The sequence below is a fragment of the Chrysochloris asiatica genome, unplaced genomic scaffold (genome assembly GCF_000296735.1).
Source record: "Chrysochloris asiatica unplaced genomic scaffold, ChrAsi1.0 scaffold00165, whole genome shotgun sequence".
NCBI classification, from domain to species: Eukaryota; Metazoa; Chordata; class Mammalia; order Afrosoricida; family Chrysochloridae; genus Chrysochloris; species Chrysochloris asiatica.
Window position 1 is genome coordinate 2535375 of NW_006408683.1, and position 16987 is coordinate 2552361.

General features: G+C 41.5%; 1 protein-coding gene across 1 annotated transcript in view; it reads left to right on the top strand.

The window, feature by feature from the left end:
* Positions 1 to 16987, top strand: part of KIF28P — a 204065-nt gene that overhangs the window by 175245 nt on the left and 11833 nt on the right. The window contains exons 19-24 of the mRNA XM_006871283.1: positions 8341 to 8615; positions 9168 to 9302; positions 10332 to 10498; positions 10718 to 10824; positions 12919 to 13080; positions 13359 to 13523. Of these exons, the coding sequence (XP_006871345.1) occupies positions 8341 to 8615; positions 9168 to 9302; positions 10332 to 10498; positions 10718 to 10824; positions 12919 to 13080; positions 13359 to 13523 (1011 nt within the window). The remainder of the gene's footprint in view (positions 1 to 8340; positions 8616 to 9167; positions 9303 to 10331; positions 10499 to 10717; positions 10825 to 12918; positions 13081 to 13358; positions 13524 to 16987) is intronic.

The following is a 16987-nucleotide window of genomic DNA, read 5'->3' on the forward strand; positions in this document are numbered from 1 at the left end:
GGCGGTGGTGGTGGTGGTGGTGGGGTCAGGCCTGTGGTGTTATTTGATTATTTGATGATGCATGGAAGGGATTGTAATCGTGCAATGAAACGAAATACGATAGGATGAATGTAAAACCAATGTTCTCCCATGCAAACCCACATAATTCACAATAAAAACTTAAAAAAAAAAAATTGGAAAATTTCCATTAACTCTTTAAAGCCCCCTTCATATGTTCAAGCTATATTATAAAAATTGAACTTACATGCACCCACTCCCCAAGATTACATTTGGGTTTGCCAGGTATTTAAGGGCCACCATCTTCACAGCTGAATTGAACTGGCTTCCTAGGCCAAGAAGCACAGGGAGTAAATGTGAGAAAGGGCCAGCTCTGAGCCAAATGTCTCAGAGATCTTTTCCTTTCCTTTTCCTCTCCTCCTGTGCCAGGTGCCAAGGTTGCTCTCTCTGTGTCTCCTGGGGTTGGAGGGAAAGGGCATGTCTGATGCTGGCTCATCTCATTCTGACCATCTCACTGGCAGAGGTCCCAGTGTGGTGTTGGGGGGAGGGTCTCTGGGGAGACCCCCACCTTGGGAAACTCAGGCCTGAATGTCTATGCTGTACCCTAAAGGCCTTCTTAGTGGAACCCTGGATGTTACATCTGCATGTTATGTGTGTTCTTGGTCTGTTCCCACAAATCCCTCAGGGCAGAAGCTGCTTAATTGATCTCACATTCCATATTCCATTCTGAATTCAGGATTTCTTCAGAATTTGGGTTGGCAGTGCCTCATTGTCTTTTCAGACCTTGTTTTTAAGGAAATTTTTTAAGTTTTTAAGACTCCCCCATGTTATTCTACTTTTTATTCTTTTATATTATATTTTAAGGTGACTTTAAAAAAAACAAATCTTATTCAGCATTTTTTTACTGTTTTTAGCAGATTACTTGAGTAACCCAGACTGCCATGACCAGAAATAGAACTCCAAACTGTGTTTTCACATGTTATTGTTGAGCCATGTTGTGTGGGACATCCAGTAGCCAGTATATATATGTTATCTATACTGTCCTTCAATCTAGCAACCCCATTGTTGTTGTTGTTGCTGTCAAGAACTGTGGAATCAGTTCAGACTCATAGCAATCTATTAGGGCACAGATAAGACATCTGATAGGACTGCTTCTACTTGTTCCACACTGGCATCTCTTTTAAGGGGTCTGTGTGCTTGTTTTATGCTGGCTTTTCTGTGTTGTTTTTGTTCCTTCAGGTCCAGCTTACCCTTACTGATCTTTAAGATTCTTCATTTTTACCTTTAAAAAATAAGATTAGTACCAGTTAGATTTCCCTTCCTTCAAGTGAAGTCCCACCTTCCTTAGGAGGCCTTTGAAAAGTTGATAGTGACTTCCAGTAGAGAACACTTTGTGAGGATGTGATTTCGAAGACTAAAAGAAAAGGATAAAGGTCCCTGAGTGATAAGTTTGGTGTTTCCAACCCACCCAGTGGGACCACAGAAGAAACAAGTCTGCCTCCATAAATGTCACATCCAAGAAAACTCTACGGAAGCAGTTCTACTCTGCAACACATATTGTTGTTAAGTGCCATCAAGTTGGTTCTGACCCATAGTGACCTGTATAGGGTTTCCAAGACTGTAGGTCTTTGCGAGACCAAAAAACTTTATCTTTCTCCTGAGGAGCAACTAGTAGGCTCAAACCATCAGACTGTGGTTCACAGTCTAGAACTTATCCTACAGAGCCACCATGCTCCCTGTAACATATGGGATCTCCTAAGTTAGAAATCAACAACTAAACCAGAATCAACAACAATAAAAGAAAAGGCTAATTAATGAAGAACAGTGGCCCCCAGGTGAAGACACACATCACCTTTTGGTGGGTAATCTTTGCATAGATAATTTCTTTTAGAAAAATCAGCATAAGGCTGATCCCTATGAGTTGGAGGTTAAAGATATCCCAAATATTCAACTTTTCCAACATGTTACACCCCTCCATAGTCCTTATATCATGTTAGGTACAAGTATAAATTTACAATTTCCTTTATTTAGCGGTTATGTATATAGTTTATAGGTTTTGAGTTGGTAAGGGTGAACTATAATGGTTAGATTTCTGCGTCAACAGGAATTCCAGAGGTTTAGCAGTTGGGATGTGCTTATTCCCATGGTGATGAAACCTAATACAGACATAGTTAATACTGATGAACAGCTATGAGCAGCCAATAAATTAAAGGGCTGCTTCCTTGGGGGTGTGGTCTGCTCCCAATATAGTAGGTATGTGGGAGGGACTCTTTCTTCTGCTGAAGACCTGGGACTCTGCAAAAGATAAAAAATTTTTCTTTACATATACGAGTCCTGGTGTGGCGCTGTGGGTTAATGCGCCACACTGCAAAGCCGTTTGTTTGAACTGCAAGTTCAGCGGTTCAAGTTCACCAGCTGCTCCTCGGAAACCCTATTAACAACTAAAATATGTTTCAGGAGTTCTGACATATTGTTGTTATGTGCCGTGGAATCGGTTCCGACTCATAGCGACCCTGTATCTTGTACAGGGTTTCCAAGGCTGTAAATCTTTACGGGAGCAGAAAGTCTCATCTTTCTTCCGCGGAACCGCTGGTAGTTTCGAACTGCTGACCCTGAGGTTAGCAGCCTGATTTGTAACCACTACGCTACCAGATTGGCGCTATAGAATGAAGCACTGTACGACCTTGTCGGTGATTCAAACCCACCAGCTGCTTCTCAGAAACTATACAGGGTCACTATGAGTCGGAACCAACTCAACGGCACTTAACAACAACAGTCCTTAATGGACTTCTGGTGTGGCACTGTAGGGTCAGCACTGGACTGTGAACCACAAAGTTGGCAGTTCAAACCCACCAGCTGCTCCTTGGAACATTTGTTGTTGTGAAGTGCCATAGAGTCTGTTCTGACACATAGCGACCCTGTATAGGGTTTCCGAGGAGCAGCTGGTGAGCTTGAACTGCCGATCTTGCAGTTCAAACCCACCAGCTGCTCCTTGGAACCTTATACAAGGTCAACATGGAAGAGTATTTTCCACAACTCCCTATGTCTGTCACAAATGGTAATACTACATCTATTTACATGAAAAGTTAGCCCAGAGGGAATGGCAAGCTGGGTGAATAAGGAAGATCGTAGAAGAATTGATGCCTTTGAATTGTGGTGTTGGAGGAGAATACTGAAAGTGCCATGGACTGCCAAAAGAACCAATAGATCTGTTTTGGAAGAAGTGCAGCCAGAGTGCTCCTTGGAGGGCAGGATGGCTAAGCTTTGTCTCTCCTACTTTGGACATGTTGTCCGGAGGAAACAATCGTTGGAGAAGGATGTCATGCTGGGTAAGGTGGAGGGTCAGAGAAAAAGAGGAAGACCCCCAACGAGATGGATCAGCCAAGTGGCATCATTGATGGACTCAAGTGTGGCAGCGGTAGTGAGGTTGGCCCAGGATCGGACATTGTTTCGTTCTGCTGTGCATGGGGTCTCTATGAGTCAGTTCCGACTCGATGGCACCTGACAACTGTCGGGGTCTGACCTCGACATAGTTATGTTGTTCACGAGTGTTTGGTTCACAAGGAGGGGAGATCCAGCGGCGATAGGGATAGCGAAAGAATACACAGACAAACAGAAGAAGGGAGACAATGAGGCACCCCAAAGCCAGGGTGGATACATCACTGGTGGGCAGGCTTGGGACTACAGGCATCATGGCCTCTGCAGGCAGCAACTCACTGCCCTGCAATCTTTACTGCATGCCTTCCAACCCGTAATGCACTGCAATCGTTACTGCATGCCTTCCAACCAGTAATGCACACCTGGGGAGGCCCAGGCCTCTGCTTTATTTAGGGGAGGAGCTTCACACCAAACTGGGAGGGACTTAGGCAAGGTACAGCTACTTTACATCGTACTTTGCTAGTTCGAATCCCAGGCCAGCAACTTGGATTCTCAGGCCCAATTAACATATCTATAGCCCCTGAGGTCAGGTGGGGGAAGGTGAAAGGTAAGGACAAAAGCTGCACCTGGAAAAGGATTAGGGAGGATAGTTTTTTTGTCTATAGGACAAAGAACCAAGAAGTAGCTAAGATATTTTTAGTTAATCCTTTGGAGAAAGGCTTAACCTTGCAACCTTTAGTCTCGGCTTTAGGAAAATATCACATTTATCTGTGGATTATCAAAGGCTCCGTGTATTAATTTAATACATATAACTAAATATTAAGATGAAAGACAATTTGCTATTAACTGCCAGTGGCCTCATTTGTTACACTCGGCCCTATAGGGCCTCGAACCTCTGACTAGTCTTACACGGTCCGCAAGAGACAACAACAACAACAATACTATCAGAGCTCAGAGTAAGATCTATTTACCCTGAGTATTGACCCTTTCCCTTTCTAAATACTCAATGAGTCACTCTAGAGGAAGCAGATAATCTGCTGCTTTTGGAAGCAATGTTGAAATGGCTTTAAGGTGACCACAATATTCATCCAATGAATATGCCCTTTCCACAGGTCATGGTAGAGAGGGTAATCAAGGGAGCCCTTTCTATGTTGGCACTCCATGTAACCTTGGTGGTGGTTGTGTGCCATGCTGTCGGATCCAACTCATAGCGACCTCTTATAGGGTTTCCAAGGCTATAAATCTTTACAGGAGCAGAAAGCCTCATCTTTCTACCAGCTGGTCAGAAGGCACTTAACTACAACAACCTGATGGCTAGAACCGTGGTTTTGGCAGGGCCAGATCAAAGGATTCCTCAGGGCTTATATGGTCCATGAGCAGGGCGTTCCCCGTCTCTGCTCTAGAGGCTGGAAAAGGCAAGAAAACATTTTCTCCCATAGAACTTTCAGAAAAGAAGGCAACTCTGACAACACCTTGTTTTTAGCCCAGAACTGTAAGATAAGAAAGTTGTATGGTTATTTGTTATAGCAGGACTACAAAACAAATATAAGGATATTTTACATGAAGAAACCACCACTTGTCTGTCGGTCTGTCATACTGTGGTGGCTTGCATGTTGCTGTGATGCTGGAAACTGTGCCACTGATAGTAGCAGGATCACCCATGGTAGACAATTTTCAGTGGAGCGTCCAGACTGACAGACTAGGAATGAGACAGACTATTTCGAATGATTCACCAGTGAATATCTTATCAATAGCTTTGGAATATTATCAGACATAGTGCCAGATGATGAAAACACTATAAATAGCTTGAAACATTGTCAGCTATAATGCCGGGAGATGAGCCCCCTCAGGATGTAAGGCACTCAAAATACAACTGGGAAGAGTTGCCTCCTCAAAGTAGAATTGACCGTAACAAGGTGAATGGAGCAAAGCTTTTGCAATCTTCATTTACTGATGGGACACGACTCAAGATAAGGATAAGCAGCTCTAAACATCCAGTAATAATCAAAACATGGAGTGTATGAAATATGAATCTAGAGGAAAATTGGAAGTTGACGAAAATGAAATAGAACAAATAAAGATTGGTATCCTAGGCATTAAGGAACAGAAACAGACTGGTATTGGCGATTTTGAATCCAACAATCATGCTGTTGTTGTGAAGTGCCGTCGAGTCGGTTCCGACCCATAGTAACCCTGTATAGGGTTTCCAAGAAGCAGCTGGTGAGCTTGAGCTGCTGACCTTGTGGCTCAAATCGGCTTTGCAATCCAGCACATTAACACACAGTACCACACCAGGACTCCCCCAAAAAATGCCATCAAGTCAGTTTCAACCCATAGTGACACAGTATTGGGTTTCCAAGGAACAGATAGTGAGCTTGAACCACCAACCTGGCTGTGCAAATGACTTTGAAGTCCAGTGCATTAACCCACAACTAGGAACGTCAAATTGAGGCAGAAAGGCATCACATTCAAAAAAAACATTTCAAAATCTATCTTAAAGTACGATGCTGTCTGAGATAGGATAATATCCATACACCTACAAGGAAGACCAGTTAATACCACTATTATATAAATGTACGCACTAATCACTAAAGTCAGTGATGATGAAACTGAAGAATCTTATCAACTTCTTCAGTTTGAAGCTGATCAAACATACAATCAAGATGCGTTGATAATTACTGGTGATTGAAATGCAAAAGTTAGAAACCAAGAGGAATGATCAGAAATTGGAAAATATGGCACTGGCAATAAAAACAATGCTGGAGATTGCATGGCAGAATTTTGCAAGACCAATAACATTTATTCGTTGCAAATACCTTTCATAAACAACATTAAAGGCATAGGACAAGCACTGGATTATGAACCACAAGATCCGCAATTCAAGTCCACTATCTGCTCCGCAGGAGAAAGATGAGACTTTCTGCTCCTACAAAACATTTAAAGCCTCAGAAACCCTATACAGGGTTGCTATGAGTCAAAACAAACTCCACAGAAACAAACTCCATGGCGTTTACCACCAACCATGCACGTGGACCTCTCCAGATGGAATACACAGGAATCAAATTGAATACATCTGTGGGTAAACAAGGTGGAGAAACACAACATCAGAGGTAGACTGTGAAACAATTGCTTATATGCAAATTCAGACTGAAGCTTAAGAAAATTAAAACAAGTCCACAAGAGTCACAATATGACTTTGAATATTTCCCACCTGAATTTTGAGACCATCTCAAGAACAGATTTGATGCATTAGACACTAATGACTGAAGACCCATATTGTGTCCCTTCCAGAGAAAGGTGGTGGGTTTGAACTGCTGACCTTGAAGTTCAAACTGACCTTGCAGTCCAGTATTTATCCTACAGTGCCACACCAGAACTCCATTCTTCTTGTTGTTGCTGTTAAATGCCATTGAATTGGTTCCTATGCATACCTGTAGAGGGTTTCCGAGGTGCGGCTGATGGTTGTGTCCTACATAAATCTTTGGCTTACTTCAGATTTTTTGTTGCTGCTGTTGCTCTTTTTACAAATTGTTCCTCTAGCAGATGAATATTGAGAGATTTATCTTCAAGGTCAGTAGTTTGACCTTCCATTAATCTAATTCTATTTCTTTGCCCTTTCAATATATTTTCTATTTCTGAAGTCTTAGTATTAATCTTCTGGCTTTCTAATTGCTGCTTTTGTATGGTATCCATTTTTTTCATTTACATTTTCAGTGTGTTCTTATAGTGTTAAACTGAACTCTTCTAAAGTTTTGTCTGTGTTTTTCTTGAAGGTACCTAAATATCATGCTTTTTAATTCCTCATCAAATAGTTCTGATGCCATTTCTGGTATTATATTTTCTGACTGTATTTTGGTTACTTGTTTGAGGCACTGCCTTGTTTCTTCATGTAAGCTAAGTTTTTCTGTTGTCTCTGAGACAGTGTGGTTTCATTGTATTTATACTTAATTGATGATTGTGTGTTGGAATGTTCTCAGGTACTCACCTCCTATCTCCTGGTAGGTGTGATAGAGACTGGAAGTGTGAACAAAGTTCACTGCTGTTTGTGTAGCATAGTTCGGGGCAGGTTCATACACGTCCAGACATGGGGACAGTATGCCCAGTGCCCTACCTTAAGTAGGGCAGAGGCTGAGCAGGAGAGGTGGCATGGGCCACTGTTTTTGAGGGTACAGGGAATAAGGTAAAACCACAAAAAAACTGCAAATCTTCTGCCATGACCTGCCCCTTTGGGCCACTGTATCAGCAGCTGCCAGCAAATGTTCAAAATGACTGAGCTGTTCCAGGCCAGCTGACTACCTATCTGTTTTTTTTCTCTTGTGCTGCTCCTGTTCAGATTCTTCTTCTAGCCATCACTCAATCAACCCCTCCACCCAAGTTCAGGGTCTCCCATGTCCTTGTTGCAGTGGCTTTGCTCAGCACATCTGCCTACTCTGTCATTGTTGTTGTTGTTGTTATGTGCCATGGAGTCGGTTCCGACTCATAGCGACCCTGTACAGGGTTTCCGAGGCTGTACATCTTAACAGGAGCAGAAAACCTCATCTTTCTCCCGCGGAGCAGCTGGTAGTTTCAAACTGCTGACCTTGCGATTCACAGCCCGATTCGTAACCATATTGCCCTGTAATTCCATCTTATTTCTCTTTTCCCATGTGTAACATATTCACAGACTTTGGGGGTCAAGACATTGACTTTTGGGGGTCTATTATTTTGCCTACCACAACCCTAAAAATCTTCATTTCTCTTGAGAGGATCTGATTGATAAATTCTTCATCATCTTCTTTAAGTCATTTCCTGGACTCCAACAAGGCTGAAGTCATGAATTCAGTAGTGAATGTACTTGAAGGTCCTCAACAAAACTAAATTTTATGAGAGTATTATGTAGCTTTGGGCATCAAAAATCCTGGGGAAAAAATAACAAACGAGTTGCAGATGAAATGAAATTTTGGTGATCTACCTCTATGTTTCTAGGTGTGGATATGGTCAAAGGCCAAGTTTATTAATAGAAAATTCCTAATGGAGGAACTTTACCAGTGCTTTCTAAATGGAGGAGACAGCCATGTGGCTCAAGAAGTGGACCCTTTCTGGGACCCTGCTGAGGTTGTGTACTTGGGATCGGCTCACATCTGGCTCCAATCACTTGCCTACTGCATGAAGTTCAAGGAGCAAGTGGAGTTTCTGAACTATGAGGGACTGGAAGAGGCCACGTTGCATATCCACATAATCCCCTGCTCAGCAACTGGACAGTAGGTATCTCCCTTGTCCCTGTTCCTAGTCCAAGTGGGACACACACAAAGTTAAAATCTGTATAATAGGGTCTCTAAGGAGTTGCTGGGGGGTTTGAACTGCCCACCTTGTGATTAGCAATCCAGTGCTTATCCTACAGTGCCACACCATAATTCCATTTATTGCATGAAGCTGTTTATTTTCCTGTCTCCTTCTGGCTGTGAGCTCTTTGAGATAGGAGCACATATCTTACCTTGAAGTACCTGCAGAGTGGGTTCTCACTGTTTTTTGAGTGAATGAACGAGTACATTCATCAACTGGCAATATAACCTATCCTGCCATTGGGGATTGTTGTTTCATGCCGTTGAATTGGTTCTGACTCATAGGGACCCTGTATAGGTTTTCCAAGGAGCGGCTGGTATGTTTGAACCGCCTACCTTGCGGTTCAAACTGACCATGCAGTCCAGTGTTTATCCTACAGCACTAAGGGTCTATTTAATTCCCTTCAATCATGATCCTGACTTAACTAGTCCAAGGAAACCTGTGATCTCTATCCACCTCTTCTGTTATAGAGCACGTGGTGAGGAGGATGTAGTGCTTGACCCTTTGGAGTTGCTGGGCAAGAGGATTGATTTCAAGATTCACATTGTCCGGTGCCTTGGTGTCAAGTGGCTGAAAGAAGATGCAAAGCGGGGCATCCAGATTGGGTACCAACCTCCCTGCAACACTGCTTCACACAACCACTTACCTCATGGTCTACAGGGGCAGAGGGAGCAGTCCTTCAAGTTTTAAAAGAAGCTTATCATGAAATTTTCTTAAGTATTCTCTGTTTCCTCAACCGCAAAATCGCTATTTTCCCCATCTGCTTAATAGAGAAGCCACACATATCCTTCCATTCCGTACTGTCATCAGTGTGTGCTGAGCCTCTCAAAGTGATGGAAGCAGCGGAGTCAGAAATTTCAATGATCATAAAGAATATCCAGTAAAACTGTATCTAAGTAGTTACGTTATGCTTTTGTTTTGAATTGGAAATAAAAGGTCTGTATTACCATGTGGCACTGTGGGTTAATGCAACAAACTGCAAAGCCATTTAAACTGCAAGGTCGGTGGTTCAAGCTCACCAGCTGCTCCTTGGAAACCCTATACAAGGTCACTATGGGTTGGAATCAAGTCGACAGCACTTAACAACAATTACCATATGACAAAACCACCAGATATGCTTAAACTAATTTGGCTGAAAAGATATTGAGAAAGAAAGGAGTAAAGAAAGGGTGAATTTGAAGGACAAAACCCAAAGAACTTCACATGGAAAGTGAAAACTACTTTTAGACCTTAAGCAGAAGTTGTTGTTGTTGTTGTTGTTATGTGCCATCGAGTCGGTTCCGACCCATAGCGACCCTGTATAGGGTTTCCGAGGGTGTAAATCTTTACGGGAGTAGAAAGCCTCATCTTTCTCCCGCGGTGCAGCTGGTAGTTTCGAACTGCTGACCTTAAGGTTCGCAGCCGTATTTATTTTTAAATCTTTGTTGTTGTTGTTAGACATTTCAAGTGATTCATGTAAGGGTTATACCTATGTAGACCACTGAGATTGGCTGTGGAGTCAATCAAAAGAATCCATTCTAGGTCATTTGTTTTATCAATTGATATGTGGGTTGCAACTCTTTGGCTCATCTGATCCTTTGCTTCACATATGTGCCCTGCCTGGTTTTAATATATGTCTGGTGTGCTTTTTTCAGGTACAGAATTTATGATCTTCCAAACACTTTATATACCAAGCCTATATGGAAAATTGTGCACCCCCAAATTGAAGAAACTGTACAATTTACAGCCTTAAATGCATCTCAGGAATTTCTGAATTATTTACAGACAAATGCTCTCATTGTTGATTTATGGGGCCTTCAAGGTACCATGTTTACTTATTTGCATGGCACATTCTTCATCCGGAAAGATGCTAGTATGGTTAGGGCTACAGAGGAGTTAGAGGAGGGAAGCAATCAGGGTCTTTAAAGCACTGGCCAGGAGTCATACTTTTGGGTTCTAATCAAGTATGTGATTATGTGGTCTAATCTCTGCACTCAATACTGAAGTTTCTTTACTTCCTGGTGACTCCCCCTCATTACAGAAGGCTGTGCCGAACTCAACTACTTTCCACAGGGCCTCATGGTCACAGGCGAAGGCCACATCATGGTGGACACCAAGAAAACTTCCACTGGGCTGGGTACAGGCCAGGTGTGTATACTGTGAATTATAAAACTGAGCTGCTAGCCCAAAATGGGTGACTTCAGGCTGAAATTAAAGGGCCCTGGTAGTGCAGTGGGCTAAGCATCAGGCTGCTAACCAAAAGTTTGATCGTTTGAATTCACCAGCTGCTCCATGGGAGCAAGACAAGGCGGTCTACTCCCATAAAGATTTATGGCCTCAGAAACGCTAGGAGTCCTACTCTCTACTAGTGGGGGCATAGGAGTCAGAATTCACTCAGTAGCAGTGGGTCTGTTTTTATTTCAGGGATGAATTAAAACACTATTTCAATCAAACTGCATTATGACCTAGAAATGTCTGATTTTGCTGAAAAGACAATTCAATCTTTTTGTCAAAGTTTAACTAAGGGTCAGAGTTTTGATTTTTGTCTTGGTAAGAAATTGTTAAAAGTGCCTCTTTAGACTCAGCTTGGTCTAAAAGAATGCTTCAAGAACATTGGAAGATAGGAAATAGTATTGGAATTGATAATGTTATGAGGAAACTTGTAAAAGTTTTCGTAACTCTGAGATAGGTAAATATCCAAGTCTTGGGTGCAATATCCTGACTCCCAAATCAAATTTCACTTACTGGGATTTTCTACTGTGTTTTTACTGCGGTGGTGGTGGTGATGGTGATGTGCCGTGGAGTCGGTTCTGACCCATAGCGACCCTGTACAGGTTTGCCGAGGCTGTAAATCTTTACGGGAGCAGAAAGCCTCATCTTTCTCCAGCAGAACTGCTGGTAGTTTCCTACTGCTGACCATGAGGTTAGCAGCCCGATTCGTTACCACTATGCTACTAGCTCTTTGTAAATGTGTAACTAAGGCAGAGGCTAAGCTTGATAAAAACAAGAGACAGCTGTAGTAGAAAATTAGCCCCTGGCAGAAGGCTTTGTTAAACAACTCTCAGGATGTATCAAATAGGCTTTGTTGTTGTTAAGTGCACTTGAGTCGGCTCCAACTCATAGCAACTCATAGCAACCCTCCAACTCAGGGTTTCCAAAGAGCAGGTGGTGAGTTTAAACCACCTACCTTGTGGTTCAAATCGACCTTGCAGTTCAGTGCTTTATCCCACTGTGCCACACCAAGCATACTGACGTGTAAAAAGGCACATGGATAGTGTCTGACCTACTCTAACTTCACTAGATGAGGAGGAAGGTGAAGATCAACAGCCAGAGGCTGATTCCTATGATGCAAAAGTCAGTTATGTCTCCATCCTCCATACTTTTTACCAATCCTGACACCAACCATCCTATACAGGGTCGCTATGAGTCGAAACTGATTCGGGGGCACTTTACAACAACTCAGTCATTTGGTGGGAGTTACAAGACCATAGCTAGAAGAGCCATACCAAGCAACTCACTGCACCACATGATGTTAATAAATGTTTAAGCTTGTTCGTTGTTGTTAAGTGCCATCGAGTCAATTCTTGACCCACAGCGTTTTTCAAGGAGCAGCTGGTGAGCTTGTTGTTAAGGGCCATCGAGTCAATTCTTGACCCACAGGGTTTTCAAGGAGCAGCTGGTGAGCTTGAACCACTGACCTTGCAGTTCAAACAACCTTGTAGTCTGACGCATTGGCCCACAGGGCCATACCAGGACTAAGCATGTAGTCTGACAAAAAACTGTACTTTTCCCATGCTTCCTCTCCTATGTGCCTACAAGCACAAACCCTTTGTTTGCTACACTTTTTAGAACTCTCACAGCTCTCCCTGATAATTTCAGTACTTTGCATAAATGTCAGTGAATGTTTCCCACTTTGTGAAATGTTTTTGTTTCTTCATTAAAACTGTTTTAATTCTACTAAAGCGTAAGTCTGGTGTTTCACTGTGACAACCCTTATCCAACATTAAATTGGATGTCATGGGGTGAGTAGATGACATCAGATGATGATGGGGATCATCAATGTTTCTTCTCCTTAACAAAAGTTTTCTAGATTTACTTTTGCATATCCTGACGGTCTTAAGCCCTGCTCACCACCACCCCTACTTTCAAATCTAGTTTGTATGTGGCAGCAAAAGATGCGAGTCTCAAATAATATGTATATAATCTAGCAAAACTGATTTTTTTTTTTTTTTTTTTTGGTAGACTATGTCAAGTCAGATATCAGAACTTTATCTGAAGTTGCTCAAGTTAGAACAGGAGACAGAACTGCTCAGAAACATCAACAGAGTCCTAAGAGAAGAAAATGTGTTTCTCAAAGAATCCCTGGTGAAAACTAGTTCTGGTCAACAAGGTGAGAGGCTTCAAGTCTTGGTTGTTTAGCTTACCCATGAACTCCTACATTTGAGATGCGTGTTTGCCTTCTAAGAAATGAGCATTTTAATAAGTTCATATCTTATTTAAACAAAAAGTATAAAATTTGTCTTGTATTATTTCTTTGAATGGATCCAAATTGTGCCTGATAATACTGATGTCCTGTCATGCCACCAAAACAAACACCCAGATCCTTGAATAAATTTAACACAGATGAGTAAGTATTACCTTTCCTTTCTACCACAGCCCATAAGTCTTCTAATACCTTGAAGATAAATGGGATGGCAGCACAAGTGCCATCAGTCAAAGAGATTAACAGAATGTGTGCTCAGCAAGTCAACAACGATGGAGAACTTGCTAAAGCTCTTAAAGTGTTCTACCGAAGCATGAACATGGCCAGAGCACAGTTCTGCAGGCTGAGACACTATAAGCCTCCTGTAAGTAACTAGAATCTTGGGAACACCAAGAATCCTTTCCCATCTAGGTATTTGGTATCACTACATGCTCTAAGCACGTAAAGGTTGGGTTAAAAGCACATTTGCTGCTCTTGGGCTCCATTAGACCTCTTTGCTTTTTTACTTTAGTGTGCAGCTAGCTGGTTCTAGGCAACCACAGCCACTGCAGATTTGAGATTCAATCATTTTACAACACACATAATATCCTAGAAATGTAAGCTCAGTATATCATTATAAAATTATAAATGTAATGAATCCCATTGACAGAATAGGAGAAAATCATGATACTTCAGAAAAAGCATGTGACAAAATTCAGCATATTACCATGATAAAATATATTCGCCATCTAGGAAAATAATGAACATTCCTCAGTCTAATAATGGTAATCTTAAACTAGCAAACAGAATGTCTAATGGTGAATTATTGAAAGTTTTCTCTTTCAGATCAGGAAGGGCAGGGATTCCAGATACTTCGACTTTTGTTTGATACTGTACTTGAAAGTTCTAGTGCAGTAAGATGCAAAATAAAGGGTATAGCATTGGAAACAATTTATAGCCAAACCCACTGCCATCTAGTCAATGGTGTGGTGCTGTAGGATAAAGATTCATCCACAAGATCAGCAACGTTGGTGGTTCAAATTCACCATCCGCTCCTCAGAAACCCTATACAGGGTTGCTATGAGTTGGAAATGACTCACAGCACTTAACAACAACAACGAGGCAGAGCAGAACTCCTTTCGAGTTTTCAAGATTGTAAATCTTAACAGGAGCTGTCTCATTTTTCTCCTGCAGAGTGGCTGGTGATTTTAAACATCTGACCTTGTGGTTGATGTTGTTTACTGCTGTTGTGAACTACTGTCAAGTCAGTTCTGACTCACAACGACCCTGTATAGGGTTTCCGAGGAGTGGCTGGTGGGTTTGAACTGCTGACCTTGGGGTTAGCGGTCTGTGCTTATCATATAGCACCAGACCAAGAGTCCGATCGTGTGGTTAGTAGCCTATAATAGAAATAACAGCATACACTTATATTTACTAAGCTATGGTATTTTCAATTGCCTCATATGCATGTGAGAGTTGGACAATGAATAAGGAAAACAATAGAAGAACTGATGCACTGGAATTAAAGTGTAGGTGAATAACACTGAAAGTACCATGTACTATCAGAAAAAAAAACAAATCTGTCTGGGAAATTCAGCTAGAATGTTCTTTAGAAGTAAGTATGGCGAATGCTCTTTAGAAGTGAGGATGGGACATGTTATGAGGAGGGACCAGTCTCTGAAGAAGAGCATTATGCTTGGTAAAGTGTAGGGTCAGCAAAAAAAAAGGGAGACCCCAGTGAGGTGTATGGACACAGTGGCAGCAACAATGAGGTCAAACGTAACAATTAGGATGGTGCAGGGCCAGGCAGTGTCATTGTATATAGAGTGGCAATGAGTTGAAACCTGCTCAACAGCTAACGAGCACTTTACATTTACTGACAATTCTCACAACCACCCGAGGAGATAGGTACTCCCATTAGCCTTATTTTATAGTTGATAGATCTAAGGCACAAGAGATTGAGTAAACTGTTCAAGGATTCACAATTGTTAAGTAGCAGGGCTAGACTCAGACCAGCCAATCAATGTTACTTCACAGTCAATATACTTTTTATACCATGCTATCTCAACTGTTCGAAACTACCAGTTGTTCTGCGGGAGAAAGAGGAGGCAATCTGCTCCTGTAAACATTTACAACCTCGGAAACCCTGTACAGGGTCGCTCTGAGTTGGAACCAACTCCACGGCACATCACCACCACCACCACCTCTCATTATTTCCAGAAGGTATCTATGTAAATAGAAAATCCAGGTGAATTTATAAAGAGAATTACAAAGTTGTTGGAAATTATTCTTAAATCAATTGCATCTTAACAGTAATAAACAGAAAATGAATTTTTTAAAAAAGATATCATTTATAATTATATCAAATATGTGAAGTACTCAGGTCTATAGCAAACATAAAATATGCAGGACTTCTATGGAGATAACGTTTAAGCTTTACTGAGTTGTTAAAGAAGATCTAAATAAATGGAGAAACATGCCACATCACCATGGTTTGGAAGATTTACTATTGTTAATCTGCTCTCAAATAGTCTTATTAGAGATAAAGTGTAATCCCAATTAAATGTAATAGAATCTGTCACAATGATTCTATAATTTATATGGAATTCCAAAAGCAAAGAACGGCCAAGACAGGTCCCAAGACCCAAGAACAAGGTGGGAAGATTTACCCAATACCTAATAACAACACTTATTTTAATCTGCAAGGCTGATTTGCACTACAAGGTCGGTGGAGTTCAAGTTCACCATCTACTCCTCAGAAACCCTATACACGGTTGATATGGGTCAGCACTTAACAACAACAACATGATAAAGACCGATTCATTTGGGACTCAAGACATCTAAGATCAAGGTGGGACTGCAAATCAGCATATAAAGGATGAACTTTTCAATGAACAGTGCTAGGAGAATTAGGAACAGAGTCCTGGTGTGGTGCCTGTTACAAAATAAGAAATGGACTGCTAACCAGAAGGCTGGTGGATCAAACCCACCAGTCACTCCTTGGAAACCCTTATAGAGGGTCACTATGAGTAAGAACCAATTCAATGGCACTTAACAACAACGATGGGAAATAAATGAAATTGGATTCCTATTTTACCCATAGCTGGAAATCAATTTTCGGAAAACCTTAAAAACTTAGTATCAGAGACAAAAACCTAACAGTTTTAGAAGATACTTTAGGAGTGTCTTCAAGACCTCAAGAGTGGAAAGGAATTTCTTAAATATTACACAAAAATCACCTAGCTTAAAAAAAATTAATTCACATGCATTAAAATTACAAATTTTGGTCTACCAAGACCCAAAATAAAAGCCAAAAAGGATGGGTAAAGATATCTGTAACATCTTTAATTGACAATGCACTAGAAAGCAAAATAAAGAGTTACTACAAACCAGGACCACCACCCACTGTCAGTTCATTGTACTGTGGTGGCTTGCATGTTGCTATAATACTGGAAGTTATGCAACTGACATCTCAAATTTTAATGGAGCTTCCAAATTAAGTCAGACTAGAAAGGCAGTAGTCAAGAGATTAGACGACGTATTGCATTGGGCAAATCTGCTGCACAGGGACTTTTTAAAGTGTTGAAGAGCAGAGACGTCAGCTTGAGGACTAAGGTGCGCCTGACCCAAGCCATGGTATTTTCAATAGCCTCTTATGGATGCGAAAGCTGGACAGTGAATAAGGAAGACTGTAGAAAAATTGATGCCTTTGAGTTGTGGTGTTAGAGGAGAATACTAAAAGTGCCATGGACTACCAAAAGAACCAATAGATCTGTTTTGGAAGAAGTGCAGCCAGAGTGCTCCTCGGAGGTCAGGATGGCTAAGTTTCATCTCTCATACTTTGGACAT